The 19,092-nt window shown below is 45.9% G+C and overlaps 1 protein-coding gene across 1 annotated transcript in view; it reads left to right on the top strand.

Annotated features, from left to right (window-relative positions):
- Window positions 1-424: 424 nt before the first annotated feature.
- LOC142312224 (uncharacterized) overlaps window positions 425-19,092 on the top strand; it is a 93,788-nt gene continuing 75,120 nt past the window's right edge. The window contains 14 exon segments of the mRNA XM_075351134.1: window positions 425-475; window positions 3,388-3,484; window positions 4,159-4,237; window positions 4,367-4,546; window positions 4,632-4,755; window positions 4,839-4,936; window positions 6,126-6,216; window positions 8,866-9,014; window positions 10,961-11,110; window positions 11,237-11,416; window positions 11,498-11,621; window positions 11,705-11,802; window positions 12,000-12,090; window positions 18,060-19,092. The exon segment at window positions 18,060-19,092 is cut by the window's right edge and continues 299 nt beyond it. Coding sequence (XP_075207249.1) covers window positions 4,160-4,237; window positions 4,367-4,546; window positions 4,632-4,755; window positions 4,839-4,936; window positions 6,126-6,216; window positions 8,866-9,014; window positions 10,961-11,110; window positions 11,237-11,416; window positions 11,498-11,621; window positions 11,705-11,802; window positions 12,000-12,090; window positions 18,060-19,092 — 2,396 coding nt within the window. The 5' untranslated portion in view covers window positions 425-475; window positions 3,388-3,484; window position 4,159.

The raw sequence follows: 19,092 nt of genomic DNA, 5'->3' as shown, positions 1-19,092 counted from the left end.
CTTCCCCTCATCCAGCACCATGACACCCAGCACAGCAGAGTCCTGCATACACTGAGGAGCTGATCATGTGACCCCTGACTCCTCCCCTCCATGTGACATCATCACAGGTCCTGGAAGCACAGAGCAGCCATATATCTAGTGAGGTGGGGTAGATGCTAGAGTGTACGGGTTACTTCCTGGTATGACTTCATTTCAACACGTCCCTTCACATGATAGGGGGCGTGTTAAAAATGCAGTCCAATGTTTCCAGCCGGAATATACATTCTTTTTCTAAGTCCACGTGGGCATGGAGTTGTTTATAATAGAAGCGGGGGTCTGGGGGTGAGAGCTCCAGATGTTGGCGTGCAGGGGGCGAAGCCTGCATGATTATAGTGGATGGATGGGAGGAAATGTCGCCACGCCCCCTAACAAAGTCAGTCACGCCCACTAACCTGAAAGGAGCCCATACATTCTAGGCTCAACCCTGCAGGTGGAGGTATGTGGAGATTCCCCATTACTGGGGCAGGGGGCATTAACCCCTTCAGCTCTGAGACTTTCTTGGGGTTTTTCTCTCGCTGATTTCTATGAATCGTGAGGTTTTTGTTCCTTTTCCTCTGATAGATACAGACACCCCAACTATGAGAGGCCGGAAGTGAGGAAACCCGTCTGCCCTCAGTCCTCGGCCCCTTTCCTGCCCTCAGTCCTCGGCCCCTTTCTGACCTCAGTCCTCGGCTCCTTTCTGACCTCAGTCCTCGGCCCCTTTCTGACCTCAGTCCTCGGCCCCTTTCCTGCCCTCGGTCCTCGGCCCCTTTCCTGCCCTCGGCCCCTTTCCTGCCCTCTTTCCTCGGCCCCTTTCCTGTCCTCGGCCCCTTCTTGTCTTCGGTTCCTTTCTGCCCTCGGTCCCCGGCCCCTTTCCTGCCCTCGGCCCCTTTCCTGCCCTCTTTCCTCGGCTTCTTTCCTGCCCTCGGTCCTCGGCTTCTTTCCTGCCCTCGGTCCTCGGCCCCTTTCCTGCCCTCGGTCCTCGGCCCCTTTCCTGCCCTCGGTCCTCGGCCCCCTTCCTGCCCTCGGTCCTCGGCCCCTTTCCTGCCCTCGGTCCTCGGCCCCCTTCCTGCCCTCGGTCCTCGGCCCCTTTCCTGCCCTCGGTCCTCGGCCCCCTTCCTGCCCTCGGTCCTCGGCCCCCTTCCTGCCCTCGGTCCTCGGCCCCCTTCCTGCCCTCGGTCCTCGGCCCCTTTCCTACCCTCGGTCCTCGGCCCCTTTCCTGCCTTCATTCCTCATCCCCTTTCTGCCTTCATTCCTTGGCCCCTTTCTGACCTCAGTCCCCAACCCCTTTCTGCCCTCAGTCCTCAGCCCCTTTCTGCCCTCAGTCCCCGACCCCTTTCTGCCCTCAGTGCTCGGCCCCTTTCTGACCTCAGTGCTCGGCCCCTTTCTGCCCTCAGTGCTCGGCCCCTTTCTGCCCTCAGTGCTCGGCCCCTTTCTGCCCTCAGTGCTCGGCCCCTTTCTGCCCTCAGTGCTCGGCCCCTTTCTGCCCTCAGTGCTCGGCCCCTTTCTGCCCTCAGTGCTCGGCCCCTTTCTGCCCTCAGTGCTCGGCCCCTTTCTGCCCTCAGTGCTCGGCCCCTTTCTGCCCTCAGTGCTCGGCCCCTTTCTGCCCTCAGTCCTCGGCCCCTTTCTGCCCTCAGTCCTCGGCCCCTTTCTGCCCTCAGTCCTCGGCCCCTTTCTGCCCTCAGTCCTCGGCCCCATTCTGCCCTCAGTCCTCGGCCCCATTCTGCCCTCGGGGGCTCTACCAATGTGACATCTGCAACTAAATGTGCCCTCCAATATGGCGCTCCTTCCCGTCTTGACTTTTTACTGTGGCTCAAAAGTAGTTTCCCACCACATTTGGGGTATCGGCAAACTCAGCAGAAATTGCACAACAAATTGTATGATCAATTTTCTCCTGTTACCTTTGTGAAAATGAAAAATATGAGGTTATACGAACATTTTTGTTGTAAAAATGCATTTTTTTTAATTTTCGCTCAGCGTTATGCATTCTGTTAAGCCTCCAGGGGTTCAAGGTGCTCACCAAACATCTAGATACATTCTTTGAGGCGTCTAGTTTCCAAAATAGTCACTTGTGGGGGAGCTTCACTGTTTAGGTACCTCAGGGGGTCTCCAAACATGAAATCCATATTCACTAATAATTTCGGACAGTTTAGCATTCTGTAGCATTCAGCTACTTCTCGAGCCTTGCTGTGCACAGAAACAGTAGTTTTCCACCACATATGGGGTATCTGTGTATTAAAAAGAAATTGCACAACCAATTGTCCAGTGCGTTTTCTCCTGTTACCCTTGTGAAAATGCAAAATTTTGGGCTAAAGTAAAATGTTTGTGGGAAAAAGTAAAATTTTAATTTTTTTCCTTCCACATTGCTGTGGAATGATCCTGTGAAGCACCTGAAGGGTTAATAAACTTCTTGGATGTGGTTTTGAGCAGATTGAGGGGTGCAGTTTTTATAATGGTATCAGTTTTGTCACTTCAAATGTGATGTGGTCACTAAAAAAATTGATTTGTAAATGTTATAAAAATGAGAAACTGCTAATAAATAGTTATGGTTGGACCTGAACTGTAAAAGTCCGGATCTGCACGGTTTCAAAGGTACCTGAGTGCCGGACCTGGGATTCCACATATTGATCCGGCACTCAGGAAATTTAAAAAAAATTAAGAAAAAATGAAGAAAATAAGAATAAAGCAAGTGCTTCATACTTATGAAGGCTCCAGTGCGGCTGTAACTGCACCCACGTCTGCCCATTCACTTCCTGGGCTGCTTATCACTGGTCATCGTTATGCACTGCTTTCCCCGCCCACTGGCCATCCTGAGGTCTGTGATTGGTTGCAGTCAGATATGCCCTCAGTCTGTCTGACAGCATTTGACTGCAACCAATCACAGGCGCTTCTTCGGGTCACTATCGTGGTGTAAAAATTAATAAATAAAACAATTGGTGTACGGTCCCCCCATATTATGATAACCAGCACATATAATGCCTACGGCTACAGGCTGCAGCCCCCAGCCGTGCGCCTGTCTCGGCTGTGTATCAAAATATGAGGAACCCCATGCGGCTTTTTTTTTTAATTATTTAGATAAATAATTTTAAAAACCAACATGTGGTCCCCCCCCCAATTTTAAGGGGAGAATGGGGCAGCCCCTTACTCCCCTGCCACCAGCCAGAACTGTCATTGTTAAAGGGCTAGCAGGGTGCGGGCCATGGCCCCGCACTTTAAGCCAGAGTGCAGTACTTAGGTCACCGGAGGTCATACCGTGGTAAAATGAGTATGAACTCTGGTGAACTGAATGATATCACTACTGCCAGCCGGAAGCCCTTGTCAGTATTTCCCAAAGCCTGGAGAGCTCAGACATGTTTTTGTTTTCTCCAGGCTCGCAAGTAGCAGAGCCAGGAACATCATGAGATGTTGTGTGGACTACGTCGGACCTGCAGGGATGTTTTGGCGGTTATTAAAGTGGTGAAAGAAGGTATTTATTGTACTTTATTCCAAATAAAAGATTTTTTCGGTGTTTGTTTATTTACTTTCACTTACAGATTAGTGATGGGGGAGTCTCACAGATGCCTACTATTTCTAATCTAGGCTGCCATTAACCACTGCTATTACCCCGATTTTCACCGCACCAGGGCAATTAGGAAGAGCCAAGAAAAGTGCCGGGCTTGTCACATCTAATGGATGCAACAATCCCGGGCGGCTGCAGGCTGCTATTTTTAGGCTGGGGTGGCGGCCTAGTAACCATGGGTCTCCGCAGCCTGAGAATACCAGCCCCCAGCTGTCAGGCTTTGAATCCTTATAACAAAAAAACAATGTTTCAAAAATTGAGCTGAAGTAAAGTAGACATGTGGGAAATGTTATTTAATAACTAATTTGTGCGACATAACTCTCTGCATAAAAATTCTAATTTTGAAAATTGTAACATTTTCGCTGCATTTCCAATATTAAAAAAAAACAACGCAAAAATATTATTCTAAATGTACCACCAACATGAAGTACAGTATATCACGAAAAACACTCTCAGAATCACCGGGATCCGTTGAAGCGTTCCAGAGGTATTATCTCATAAAGTGACATAGGTCAGAATTAAAATAAAATATCTTAAACAGTCCCTGGGGTTACGAGAATTTTTCTGATTTACTTTTTAAGGATGGATATGGACAGGGACAAGATGGTAAAGAAGATATTACACCTCACCCTAGAGATCCTCTTCCGGCTTACTGGAGAGGTGAGAGATTCTGATGACGTCACATTACATCATTCTTATCTATGGGAATAACAGATGGACAGAACTGGAGAGGTGAGGACTCTGGAAATGTCTGTAGTGAGATTTATTACTGTGTCTCTCCATAACCAGGATTACACAGTAGTGAAGAAGACCTCTAGTGAGCGCTGTCAGGCCCCTGTGTCTGAGGGATGGGGAAGACCCCTGAGCCCAATCACGTGGCCTCCACCTCACCCCCCGATACATGAGGACATCAATGACCAGAAGATCCTAGAACTCACCTACAAGATGATTGAGCTGCTGACTGGAGAGGTGACACTGCTGGGAATGCTGGAACATTATACTACAGTAACTCTATGAAGGGATCAGGGGGTGACGGTATCATTGTATGTGTTAGGTTCCTATAAGGTGTCAGGATGTCACAGTTTATTACTCCATGGAGGAGTGGGAATATTTAAAAGGACACAAAGATCTGTACAAGGACGTCATGATGGATGTTCCCCAGCCACTCACATCAACAGGTAACAGACAGGACTAAATACACACGACCTATACTTATCTGTATGTAAAGAATGATTTCAGTCCCTGTATGTGTTTCCTCCAGTTCTATCCAGTAAGAGGACAACACCAGAGAGATGTCCCCGTCCTCTTCTCCCACAGGACTATAAACAAGAAGATCCCAATGTTCCTCAGGATCATCAGGTAGATGGAGAGAAGGTGTCATGAAATCTCCCTATGATGTGTAGACGGCTGTGAAGGTCTTGTGCTCAGCCTTGTTTTATCCACCAGTATTACACCTTTAGATCTTTACTGGCCAACCACGCTGTGGAGTAGTTGCATGCATGTGATGCAGCATTGTCCTGTATGAAAATCACGTTTTTCTTGAACAATACCGAATTCTTCCTGTACCACTGCTTGAAGAAGTTGTCTTCTGGAAACTGGCAGTAGGTCTGGAATTTGAGCTTCACTCCATCCTCAACCCGAAAAGGTCCCACAAGTTTATCTTTAATGATACCAGCCCATACCAGTACCCCACCTCCACCTTGCTAGCGTCTGAGTCGGAGTGGAGCTCTTTGCCCTTTACTGATCCAGCATCTGGCCCATCCATCTGGGCATCAAGAGTCACTCTCATTTCATCAGTCCTTAAAACCTTTGAAAATTAGTCTTAAGATATTTCTTGGCCCAGCCTTGACATTTTATCTTATGTTTCTTGTTCAAAGGTGGTCATTTTTCAGCCTTCCTTTCCTTGGCCAGGTCCCTGAGTGTGGCACACCTTGTGCTTTTTGATACTCCAGTAACGTTGCAGCTCTGAAATATGGGCAAACCTGGTGGCAAATGGCATCTTGGCAGCTTCACGCTTGATTTTCCTCAATTCATGGGCAGTTATTTTGCGCCTTTGTTGCCCAACACGCTTCTTGCGACCCTGTTGGCTATTTGCCATGAAACACTTGATTGTTCGGTGATCACGCTTCAAAATTTTTGCAATTTCAAGACTGCTGCATCCCTCTGCAAGACATCTTACAATTTTGGACTCTTCAGAGCCTGTCAAATCTCTCTTCTGACCCAATTTGTCAAAGGAAAGTAAGTTGCCGAATAAATAAGCACACCTTATATAGGGTGTTGATGTCATTACACCACACCCCTCCTCATTACAGAGATGCACATCATCTGATTTACTTAATTGGTAGTTGGCTCTCAGCCTATACAGCTTGGAGTAGGACAACATGTATAAAAAGTATCATGTGATCAAAATACTCATTTGCCTAATAATTCTGCACACTGTGTATATGTTTTATACTTGTGTAATGAGAACTGTGGAGATGATAGGATTAGAGATGATCGTAGATGTGACTTTTCCATCTGTCTGTCACTTTTACAATATTTGTTTCAGGCTGAAGACCTGACCCATATTAATACTACAGAGACATATGTGAGGGGTGATGAGCGGTGTAAAGAGGAGATTCTTACATATGGCTATCCAGGTGAGTAGTAACCACTAAATGCAGAAAAGTCACATTCTTCTCAGTCACCGGCTGTGCCTGCTTTATCGGTGGTGTAGTCCAGCCATATCACAATAGCCATTTTGCCGCTAGACAACAACATTCTCTTCCACCCAGAATTGTTCAAATGCTTTTCTGTAACACCAAAAATCTAAAAATAAAACGTACACTTAATTGATGTCGGCACTTCCGGTCATGCACAGTATGAAGCTGGGTGTACGCGTCCTGGCTTCATAGAGGTCTACTGCACATGACCGGAAGTGCCGGGCGTTCAGATCAGTTGTCACAGCGAACTCGGATAAATGTGTCACCGCTGGTAATGCAGCATTGAATAGCATGTTAGCACACCCCTGTGGGCGTGCTATCATGCTAAGAGGACGGAATGAGCGCAGGAACGGACGCCCTTATGACTAGTCCCTGCGCTCATTAGCATATGATAAAAGATCTTTAGAAATACTTTTTCTAAAGGTCTCTTTATCTATGCTACTAGCTAGATACAGGAGTTAAAAACTGTGGAGGAAAGATAGGCGCATAGTCTTATCCGATAATAACCAGTATAAGGATTGTAAGGTGCACTCACCTATAGATGTTGTGAAAAGGTCACAACACCTAATGAAGCATAATCACTGGTAGAGACAGCTGCGAACCCGTAATAATGGAACAGAAGCTTCTAAAGGAAATCGGGGATCATCGCCATGCTTGTCATCAATAAATCCAATAGCTGATTTTCCAAGTCATTTATTAGGAGCATATACGTAGGGTTGCCTGTATATTTACAGGCAACCCTACGTATGGAAGTAAATACTTTTAGGTCGACCTAAAGGTATTTACTTCCATACGTAGGGTTGCCTGTAAATCTTCTGTGTCATTGTACTGTCCTGAGGAAGGGGGCAGAGACCCCTGAAACGCGTAGACTGTGTATGCTCCTAATAAATGACTTGGAAAATCAGCTATTGGATTTATTGATGACAAGCGCGGTGATGATCCCTGATTTCCTTTAGAAACTTGCTAGATACAGGGACAGTTAGGCAGGGATTAGCAATATTCACCCAGAACTGCTCGTGGTTCTGCGTTTATATTGCACCTGACAGGTGCCCTTTCATTTTAGCAGGGAGTTTTTATATGTTCAAATAAATGTATTAACCCTATTTTTGGGGTAACAAATCACTTTTGAAATTACTTTGAGGGGCCTAGATTTTAGAAAATTGCATTCTTCATAGTATCAAATACAACACTCAGGAATTAACACAAACTGGAATGCAAAATATATTATATTATTTTTTTTAACTAAAATTTTGATGGAGCCACATTTCTTTCATCTTCACTAAGGGGTACTTTGCACACTACGACATCCCAGGTGCGATGTTGGTGGGGTCATGTCGAAAGTGACGCACTTTCTGCGTCGCTCTCGACATCGTAGTGTGTAAAGCCTAGATGATACGATTAACGAGTGCAAAAGCGTCGGAATCGTATCATCAGTGTAGCGTCGGCGAAAACCATAATTACCTTGCTGCGACGGTCCGATATTGTTCCTCGTTCCTGCGGCAGCACACATCGCTGTGTGTGAAGTCGCAGGAGCGACGAACATCTCCTACCTGCTTCACCGCGGCTCCTGTCGGCTATGCGGAAGGAAGGAGGTGGGCGGGATGTTTACTATCTTACTATTTACTATGTTTGTCTATCGCACTCGGCATCGCAGCATTGGCTTGCGATGTCGTAGTGTGCAAAGTACCCCTAAGGGTAATAGGAAACAAATGGACCCTACAAATTATTTTCTTCTAAATCCATCATTCTCCGATATATGGTTGTACACGCCTGTTTGGGTACATGGCCGGGCTCAGAGGGGACGGAGCTCCAATTTGCTTTTTGAATGCAGATATTGCTGGAATAGTTTCCAGTCACAATGAAACTGGGGCACTATTTGTCGTCACCTGTCTGCTCAAAAGATGGCTACCATGTACACCCTTGGCGCTAGCTACTTTGTTTTCCAGGTCCCAGGGATCTCTATGAAATCTCAGGACTAATAAGGGATAGTCTACGTTGAGTGGGGCCACCGTTGCCGTATTATTAAGGTGCCAACCCCATGGTGTCTTTTCTTGTGCTGTTTGTGACATTATTATATTAGTTGCGTTTGGTTTTTAATGTATATTTAATATGTTTTAAGCGGATATGTTATACATACTGACTTTGTATGAATCCTCTAATTATCCTTTTGATGTGAGAACCAGATGCCAGGGATTGCCTTGCCCTTCACGCTTTAATCCCTCCTTATACATCTGTCTAGACTTACACAGGCACCCCTAGGCTGGGAACCCTCAGTTTTTCCTTTGATAGATCAGTTTTTTGAGGGATGAGTAGAAGTTTTTATTTGTATAATTTTCACCCAGATAATATTTTTGGTGGCTTTTTCTTCCAATATTTGGGAGGCAGAATGAACAAACAGCTGAGCACCACACTCTATTGGTTCATCCTATGAGGTAGTCTTAGGCTGTGAACTGTCATTGTCTTAGTGAATAATTTCATTTTGCTACATATCTTGCCATTTCTACAGACATTTTATGTACAAATGTTAAAAATATAAATTTCAAGGCTATTGTATTAAAACATAATAATTGCTTTTATTTTTGGCAGACGACTTTACCAGATCAATGGGACAACTCACATCTTCAGTTTTTATGTCAGATGAGATCACACAGGATACAATTGAAGTGAATGTCATTACTCCAGATATCCCATCATCCCTCTACAGTAAAGATTTATCATCTGATTATTTGAAACAGGTCCTCCTAGATTCTGATTATTATTATTATTCATTTATTTATTAGTGATGGGTGAGCGTGCTTACCATTGCTTGATATTTGATCAACCATTAGGGTGCTCAAGCAAACTAGATCAAGTTTCCCTGGTTCTTGAGCACCATGCTCGAGTCCCCACCCCACATGTTTTGCATCTGTATTCCAGCCACTAAACATACTGGGATTGGCTTCCAATCACGGTACTGTTGTAGCCATGTTGGCGACTGGTATTACTGTGATTTGCCGGCCGCATTGGGTCCATTTAAGATCCGGTGACGCACCGTTCGTTCACTCTACCCTGGAAACAATGTAGAAAGAGCTGCTGGAGAGGAGATATTGTATTAGAGGGGTAATTTCCTTAAATTCTTCTAATACTGCTCTTAGCTGCATTTAGTGTGTGGCTTGCTGCTGGAGAAGGGATAGTGTAAAAGAGGTTTCTAGGCAGGGATTATAGTTTTACAATCCTTGCAGCTGCATTGTAAAACCAAAAGTTCTTTTCAAGGCTAAGTCTATTCTATTCTGTAATAATAGCACTCTTAGCTGCATTTAGTATAGGGAGAGCTGCTGGAGAAGGGATAGTATATTAGATGCATTTAGGCAAGAATCATAGCCTTAAAATCCTTGCTGCTGCAACGTAAAACCAAAAGTCCTTTTTGGAGCTAACTGTAATCTATTCCATTCTGTAATAATACTGCTCTTATTGCATTTAGTGTAAGAAGAGTTGCTGGAGAAGGGATAGTTTAGCACTAGAGCCATCTAAACAGGGGTTACTGCCCGACGTTGCTGGTGCAACGGAAAACTAAAAGTACTTTTCAGGCCTAATCTATTCTATTCCAGTTCCTATTAAAGGGAAGCTGTCACCAGGTTTTTCCTCTATAAGCTGTGGCAACCACTAGTCAGCCCTTATATACCGCATTCTAGAATACTGTATATAAGTGCCCAGGCCGATCTGTAGAACATATAAAACATCTTTTTTTTATACTCACCTGTGGGGCGGTTGGGTCTGATGGGTGTCGCTGGTCTCGATTCGGCGCCTCCTCCTGTGCAGTCGCCATCCTCAGCTTCATGTAGATGATGCGTCCTATGTTATCTACATAGAGGCCTACACTGTGTTTCTGTGCTCTTGAAGTTTGATGTGCCCTACTGAGGGCACATCAAAGTATTGTACTGCGCAAGCGCAGGTGGTCTTTGTTTTTGTTTTTTTTCCTGCGCATTACAGTACTTTGCTCTGTCCTCAGCAGGACAGGACAAAGTGCACGTGTGAAGGTGCACAATGGAGGCTTCTGTGTAGATGACATAGCATGCGTCATCCACAGTGAACTCAGAAGGAGTACAGCGATGGGAGGAAGATAGGAGGCGCTGGACCGAGACCAGCAACGCCCATTGGACCTGACCACTCCCTAGGTCCCTAGGTGAGTATAATGTTCAACAGAACAGCCTGAGCACTTATATACAGCATCCTAGAATAAGGGCTTACTGCTGTTGGCTGCAGCTCATAGGGAATAAGCTGGTGACTGGTTCCCTTTAATATAGCTCTTAGGTTTGCAGCTAATTTAAAATGTGCAAGGCATGCACTATGGGACAGAAGAAGTCAATAGTGGAGAATGACAATTACTGTCTCAAGAGGTGGATGATGATGAGACACAGTTGTTAAACCAAAAAATCAGGAGGCGTACCACAGTGCCGAAGAGGAAGACGAGGTGGTGGACAATTAAGTCATTGACCCAACCTGGAAAGGTGGCATGCAGAGCGAGGACAGTAGTGCAGGGGAGAGTGATCTGAAACAGCCAAGAAGAGCCAGTAGGGTGGCCATAGGGAGTAGGCATTCTTCTGTTCCCCATAGTGCACACACACATGCAGCAAGTTCCCAGGCCAAGGGTTAGGTATTCACCAGTCTTTATGATGTTATATTGGCTCACCTTCTTATTTAGGACTCTACAATATTGGATCCTCTCAGTGGAGATCTAAGATATAAGAGAATTTTCTTCATTGACCCATTAAGGATGTATAGAGACAAGGAAAAGATGTCAGAGAGATTATTACACCTCACCCTAGAGATCCTCTTCCGGCTTATTGGAGAGGTGAGACATTCTGATATCACATTACATCATTCTTATCTACGGGAATAAAAGATGGGCAGAACTAGAGAAATGAGGACTCTGGAAATGTCTGTAGTGAGATTTATTAATGTGTCTCTCCATAACCAGGATTACACAGTAGTGAAGAAGACCTCTAGTGAGCGCTGTCAGAACCCTGTGTCTGAGGGATGGGGAAGACCCCTGAGCCCAATCACCGGGCCTCCACCTCACCCCCCAATACCTGAGGACATCAATGACCAGAGGATCCTAGAACTCACCTACAAGATGATTGAGCTGCTGACTGGAGAGGTGACACTGCTGGGAATGCTGGGACATTATACAGTAACGCTATGAAGGGAACGGGGGTGACGGTATGATTGTATGTGTCAGGTTCCTATGAGATGTCAGGACGTCACCATCTATTTCTCCATGGAGGAGTGGGAGTATTTAGAAGGACACAAAGATCTGTACAAGGACGTCATGATGGAGGTTCCACAGCCCCTCACGTCACCAGGTAATAGACAGGATTAAATACAAACGGCCTATAATTATCTGTATTTAAAAAGTGAATTTAGTCCCTGTTTGTGTTTCCTACAGTTTTATCCACTAAGAGGACAACACCAGAGAGATGTCCTCGTCCTTTTCTTCCACAGGACTGTAAACAAGAAGATCTTGATGTTCCTCAGGATCATCAGGTATATGGAGAGAAGGTGCCATGAAATCTCCCTATGATGTGTAGACGGCTGTGAAGATCTTGTGCTCAGTCTTGTTTTATCCACCAGTATTATATGTTTTATACTTGTGTAATGAGAATGGTGGAGATGGCAGGATTAGAGCTGATCATAGATGTCACTTCTCCATCTGTTTGTGACTTTTACAATATTTGTTTCAGGGGGAAGATTTGACCCATATTAATACTACAGAGACATATGTGAGGGGTGATGAGCGGTGTAAAGAGGAGATTCCTACATATGGCTACCCAGGTCAGTAGTAACCACTAAATGCAGAGAAGTCACAGACTCTTCTCAGTCACCGGCTGTGGCTGTTTTATCAGCTAGACCACAACATTCACTTCCACTTGGAACTGTTCATATTACTTTGGCCACTTAAAGCCCTTTTTCTATAGTACATACAATCTAGAATTAGAAGATGCTGACTCTTACCTGCCCAGATCTATACTCTACAAAGCCAAATGACAGCGTACTTATAATGTGCCGACAGGTTAGAAAATGATGCTGTTGCCTTCCTAGAATCCTGGCATCATGAAGGATGAATCTACCTTCTCTCCCTTCTGTGCTGCTGAATGTGCTCATAGGGTCCCTACAAGACCAGATCCAGTCTTTGTGGCCAAACTTTGCGTTTATCATAGACAATATCAAATGTAAGCTAAGTGTGAATCTCTGATATATAGTAGCAGAGCTTCCTTTTATTCTGTCTTTTTAATTTTCTTTTTATAGCTCCTTAACACCGGTTATACGACTTTTCATGGTGGTCGTTAAGGGGCGTTAATCCTCATTGCTGCTTTTTCACAGCATAGAGGTTTAAGTGTATAGTGCACCCCAACAGGTGAAAATGCAGTGAGTGTTAGCTGTATATGACAGTTTTAGAAAACCCATTGCGTCCGATTAACCCCTAAGATGCTGCTGTCAATCGCGACACTGTATCTAACTGGATAGTCATTATGGGTGCTTATAGTTGCTCTTACACCACGAGGTCATCTCATGACCTCAGGATACAGTGGCCCTTTAGATTCTGCTATAAACAGGGTCTAATAGGTTGACAGGTCTCAAGCACTGAAGTAAATGAGTACTGCAGTATATGAGAACAGCAAATATCTTGAAAAATATTCATATGTCCAACAGTGGGACTAAGTATTTATAAAAATATATTAGTTTCTGTATTGAGGCGTTTTTGCTGGCTCATGGCATTTTGAGATGTATTGTACAGTGCTGTATTTCATCCGAGGATGAATACTGTACTGTACACAAGGAAAATGCAGTACTGTGCACCATAATCGCTTGCGCAAGTTTTCCAATGTGAGATTGTACATGGCACACTTTTGTCTGATGGAATGTAAGGCAACCAATCACAGCACTGTGTTCTATATCATGAGCGCTGATTGATATAAACCATAGCATTGGTCTGTTTGCTCTTCCGCATTATGCCCACACTGTATGTGTAGCGACCCTGACTATATCAGGGTGCTACAGGGAGCTGCATCCTCTCCCTAGGGTGCAGTACTTACCCCCCATGGTTCCAGGTTCCTGAAAACCGGTGTCACCTCCATCAGCACCACAAATCCCAACCACACCTCACATCATGACCTGTCAGACACACCAGTAGGTTGGTCTAGCTGGAACAGGGCCACCCACCTAGGGGTCAGGCAGACTGGTGGGAGGGAGGAAGTTAGTTTAGAGTCAGCTCTCTCAGTGAGAGGAGAACAGTGAGAGCCCTCAAAGAGTCAGGAGCTGGGAGTAGTATCTTTCGAGGAGCAAGACCAATGTTGGGTCGCAGACGGCGGTCCAGGACCAGAGGAGTCGGGGACCGGTAGCAGGGACATTGGAAAGGCGTGCGACGGACATAGTCTTGGAGGACTATCGGCACCAGAAGGCCCAATAACCGGACCGGTACCGAGCACAACGGGGTACAGGATCCTAGGTCAAGAACCGATTCAACGTCCTGATAATTAACCTGGGAGGGAGAGTATCTTCATGAACTTCCCTAAGAGCTCAGAGATTGAAGGCATCAGCACAACGCGGGGGATAGGGTTTTCCAGATAAAGCAACCCACTAAAATCCCAAGTGCCAGCCATCAATAGCACAGCTACACTACACATAGTGAACCCTAACAGCTTCAAGCCAAGGGGCCATAAACAGACAACTATATTGTACACGGAGGCAGGCTCCGGATTACAAAGTGATACCGGTGGGAGCGGATACCTGGACGGGCTCCCCGCAGTGGCAGCGGTCCACAGAGACTTTGGTTTACCACAGTGTGTGCGTCTACTTTATAATCCTCATCCAGCACCACGACTACCACAGTGAGTACCCTGATCCCTGCATCCTGCCTTCCCAAACAATAGCCAACCAACATCTCCCCCTGAGCCCCGGGGCCTTCCCTACCTGTGGAAGGACTAACATCAGGCTGCTTAACTCCATCTGCCCCGGTACTCATAACAGAAGCAGCGGTTCAACCCACAGGTGGCATCATGAACTTCTCCCCTGTAAATAACCCCCTTTTAAAGATCAAAGTGTCCGCTAAGCCAGGTCCAGAACCCCACTCGAGCCACGATCCCGGATCCGGGCAGCCCGACCAATAGCGGGACGGTACATATGTTCAGCATCTCTCCTTGTCCACCTCACATCGACGACCGATCACTGAGTGTAGTGTCGCTCTGCAGTCTAAAAAATGTTAATTTACTGTACAGCACTTCATGGATTTTCACCCATCGCAGGGGTTTGGAATCTAACTCCCACGATAGGTGAGGGATAACTGATATACCGTATTTTTCGGACTATAAGACGCACCGGACTATAAGACGCACCCTGGTTTTAGAGGAGGAAAATGGGAAAATAAAACTTTAAGCAAAAAATGTGGTCATGACACACTGTTATGGGGCGAGGATCTGCTGCTGACACTGTTATGGGGGTAATGTCCCCAAATTCTCTACTAAGGTACCCCATCCTGGTAATGATCCTCCTGCCTTGTATATGATCCTGCTATAAACCCCCATCCAGCCTGTTCACATACCCCCCCCATCCAGCCTGTTCACATACCCCCCCATCCCTCCTGCTCATATACGGTACTCCCATCCTGCTATATGCCCCCATCGTGCTCATATACCATCCTGGTATATGGCCTGTATCCTATAGCACAGAGAAAAAAATAAACGTTTATACTCACCTTTTCCTCACTCCCTGCAGCACCGATCACATCTTCCTCTCTGGCACGCTGATCTGTGTGTGTGGAGCCGTCCCCCTGCTGCACGCGATGTCTTCCTGTCTGTGCCGATCAGCTGACCAGCTCAGCACAGATCAGCTGACCGGCACAAACAGGAAGACATCGCGTGCAGCAGGGGGGCGGCTCCACACACGGGGACGGGTGAGTGCACTGATTCACTGCACCCCGCGCTGGTAATGACGCGCGGGGGGCAGTGAATACAGCCGCACATGATCACTCCAGGCTGTAATTGCCAGGGGTGATCATGCGGCCGGCTCTTTGCTATGCGCGCGTCCCCGCTCGTCCTCCAGCCCACCTGTCAGTGCCGGCTTCAGCGCTGAGAGATGGGCAGGAGAATGGGCCTGCATATGTAATGAGCGGGCCCACGTGGTCACGAGCAGGCGCTGCTGCTGCCTGCTCGTGCCCCCGATGACTTGCAGCACCCTCATTCCCAGCCGCAGCCCTATAGTCAGACCATAAGACGCACCCCCAACTTTCCCCCAACATTTGGGGGGAAAAAAGTGCGTCTTATGGTCCGAAAAATACGGTATTAATTAAAGACCTGAGATCAGTTGATAGGCTTCCTGGATTATATTTTCTGTCATTAGTATCCAAGCCCCCATATACAAAGGATGGTTTGGATAGGCTTTAGTTAGTATGGTGGATTTTTCCATGCACATTTTATCAATTTTCAATAAAGGTTATGCCTTATTATTTGTCCAATTAAGCCGTGGAATTTAGATTTTACACCAGGAATATTGGTTACAATGAGGTATTACCGTATTTTTCGTTTTATAAGATGCACCCCAAATTTACAGATAAAGAAGGTGTAAAAAAAAAGGGGGGGGTTCCGTCTTATACTCCGGTGGTGTCTTACCGGAGGGAGTCAGCAGGGGTGGTGGAGTGGGATCACAGGAGACGGGTGGTGCTGGACTAGGGCTATGCTGCAGTGGAGGCTGTGCTGGCTGTGGGGAGCAGAGCGGTGCAGCGGGTGTCACAGATGTTATGTCGGCGCTGCGGGCTTCAATGAAATGGCGCCCACAGTCAGCGCGTGCACAGTTTGAGCTCTTTGCTCAAAGACAAGCCGAGATCTCATCTGAGCATGCACACGCTCCACCTCCAGGCGCCATTTTCCTTAAGTCCGCTGCTGGGAGATCAGTGGGCTGGAGGCGGCGCATGCGCAGATGAGATCCTGACTCGAAATCTCCTTCTGCGCACGCGCTGACTCCGGGCGCCATTATTTGAAGCTCCCACCACCGACAGAGCACCTGGGACACCCGCCACACCGCCGTGCTCCACACAGCCCCCACCGTAGCCAGCATAGCTCCCTGCAACCAGCACAGCGCCCATTCTTCAGCTCACAATAAGCTACATTCACATTATAAGACGCACCCCTCATTTTCCTCCCAAATTTTTGTTTGGCACGAAAAGTATGTTTTATAATCTGGAAAATACGGTATATTATTTATGAGGGTGGCCTCATAATTGCTGCACCTCTTGGTTGAAGTAATAAATTCATGTGATTTTTTTTACCTAGATGGTTCAGTATGTTTTACTAATCTCATTTATTACAAATTCTCCTTTTTACATTTATTTACTTTTGTTCTTGGCTCTACTGGATTGTAAATTCTATTCTCTGCTTTTGAGATGGTTATATAGCAATGCCCTGGTGAAATTTGTTGCATGGTTTTATTTTAGAAGGGCAGAAAACCCCATAAAGTGACTCCATTTTTCGTCAGTGATTTACCGTATTTTTCGGACTATAAGACACACTTTTTTTCCCCCCAAATGTTGGGGGAAAGTGGGAAGTGCATCTTATAGTCTGAATATAGGGCATGGCTGCGGGGAATAAGGGTGCTGCGGTGGAGCAGGTCATCGGCGGCATGCGCAGGTTGTAGCAGCGCCTGCCATGACCACGTGGGCCCGCTCATTTCATATGCATGCATCCTCCAGCCCATCATCTCTCAGCGCTGAAGCCGGCACTGATAGGTGGGCAGGATGATGGGCGGGGGGTGCGCGCATAATTAACAGCTGGCCCGCGTGATCACCCCTGGCAACTACAGCCTGGAGTGATCATGTGTGGCTATATTCACTGTCCCCCGCGCATCATCATCAGCGCGGGGGGAAGTGAATAAGTACGGTATACTCACCGTTCCCTGCAGCATCGCGATGTTCTCCTGTCAGCCGGCCCGCTGATCTGTGTAGAGAGCGGTGAGCACAGCGATGACGTCATCGCTGTGCACACGGCTCCACACACATCAGGGGGCCAGCAAACAGGAGGACATTGCGATGCTGCAGGGATCGGTGACCGGCTCCACACAGGTCAGCGGTGCTGCTGCTGGCACAGACAGGAGGACGAGCGATGCTGCTGGAGCGAGGAAAGGTGAGTATAAACGTTTATTTTCTTTGTGTGCCACATGATGCAGGCCATATACCAGGATGGGGGTATATGAGCAGGATGGGTTATATAGCAGGATGGGGGTATCCATCAGGATGGGGGTATGCATCAGGATGGGGGTATATAGCAGGATGGGGGTATATAGCAGGATGGGGATATATATCGGGATGGGGGTATTTATCAGGATGGGGGTATTTATCAGGATGGGGGTATTTATCAGGTTGGGGGCTATACCAGGATGAGGCACATATATACAAGGATGAGGATCATATACAAGGCAGGAGGATTATTACCAGGATGGGGTACCTTAGTTAGACAATTTGGGGACGTTATCCCCATAACAGTGTCAGCAGCAGATCGTCGCCCCATAACAGTATGTCATGACCACACTTTTTGCTTAAAATTTTATTTTCCTCCTCTAAAACCTGGGTGCATCTTATGGTCTGGTGCGTCTTATAGTACAAAAAATACGGTAATCTATAGGAGTAGTGACTATTTTGACACCTAAGTGGGGGCTTGGTTTTTGTGGGATAAGTAGTTGTTTTTATTGGTATCATTTTTGCCTAAATAACATTTTTGGTGGCTTTTAATTAATAATAATTTTATTCTTGACAGATGACTGTTCCAGGAGATCAGAGGGACAACTCACATCTTCAGTTTTTAAATCAGATGACCTTGACATCACACAGGATACAATTGAAGTGAATGCCATTACTCCAGATATCCTATCATTGCTTCACAGTGAATGTCACTCAGTTCATCCTTTAAAGCAGGTCCTATTTTCTAAATCATTACAGACTACTAAGAAAAATAAAATTCACAAAAGAGGCATTAAAAAAAGAACTGATCTTAAAGCAGAGAAGCCAATGTCACATTCAGAATATGGAGATAATATTTTCCTCGAAACATCTTTTGATAAACATCAAAAAATTAACACAGAGGAGAAGATATTTTCTTGTTCCAAATGTGAGAGATATTTTAACCGGAAAACAAATCTTGTTAGGCATGAGAGAATTCATACTGGAGAGAAGCCACATCCATGTAGAGAATGTGGGAAATGTTTTAATAGTAAAGGGACTCTTGTTAGTCATCAGAGAAGTCACACAGGTGAGAAGCCATATTCATGTTCAGAATGTGGAAAACATTTTCTACAGAAATCATACCTTGTTACACATAAGAGAACTCACACAGGGGAGAAACCTTTCTTATGTTCAGAATGTGGGAAATGTTTTGTACAGAAATCACAGCTTGTTACACACCAGAGAACACACACAGGGGAGAAGCCATATTCATGTTCAGAATGTGGGAAATGTTTTTCAGATCAATCATATTTTACTAAACACCAGAAAACTCATACAGGTGAGAAACCATATTCATGTTCAGAGTGTGGGAAATGTTTTGTAGAAAAATCATATTTTAATAAACATCAGAGAACTCATACAGGGGAAAAGCCATATTCATGTTCAGAATGTGGAAAATGTTTTGTACAGACATCACACCTTGTTAAACATCAGAGAACTCACACAGGGGTGAAGCCTTTTTCATGTTCAGAATGTGGGAAATGCTTTGTACAGAAATCATTGCTTCTAAAACACCAACGAACCCACACAGGGGAGAAGCCATATTCATGTTCAGAATGTGGGAAATG

This window comes from Anomaloglossus baeobatrachus, chromosome 5, assembly GCF_048569485.1.
Source record: "Anomaloglossus baeobatrachus isolate aAnoBae1 chromosome 5, aAnoBae1.hap1, whole genome shotgun sequence".
Taxonomy (NCBI): Eukaryota; Metazoa; Chordata; class Amphibia; order Anura; family Aromobatidae; genus Anomaloglossus; species Anomaloglossus baeobatrachus.
The sequence above is the reverse complement of the archived record's forward strand: the minus strand, read 5'-3'. Positions and strand labels throughout refer to the sequence as shown.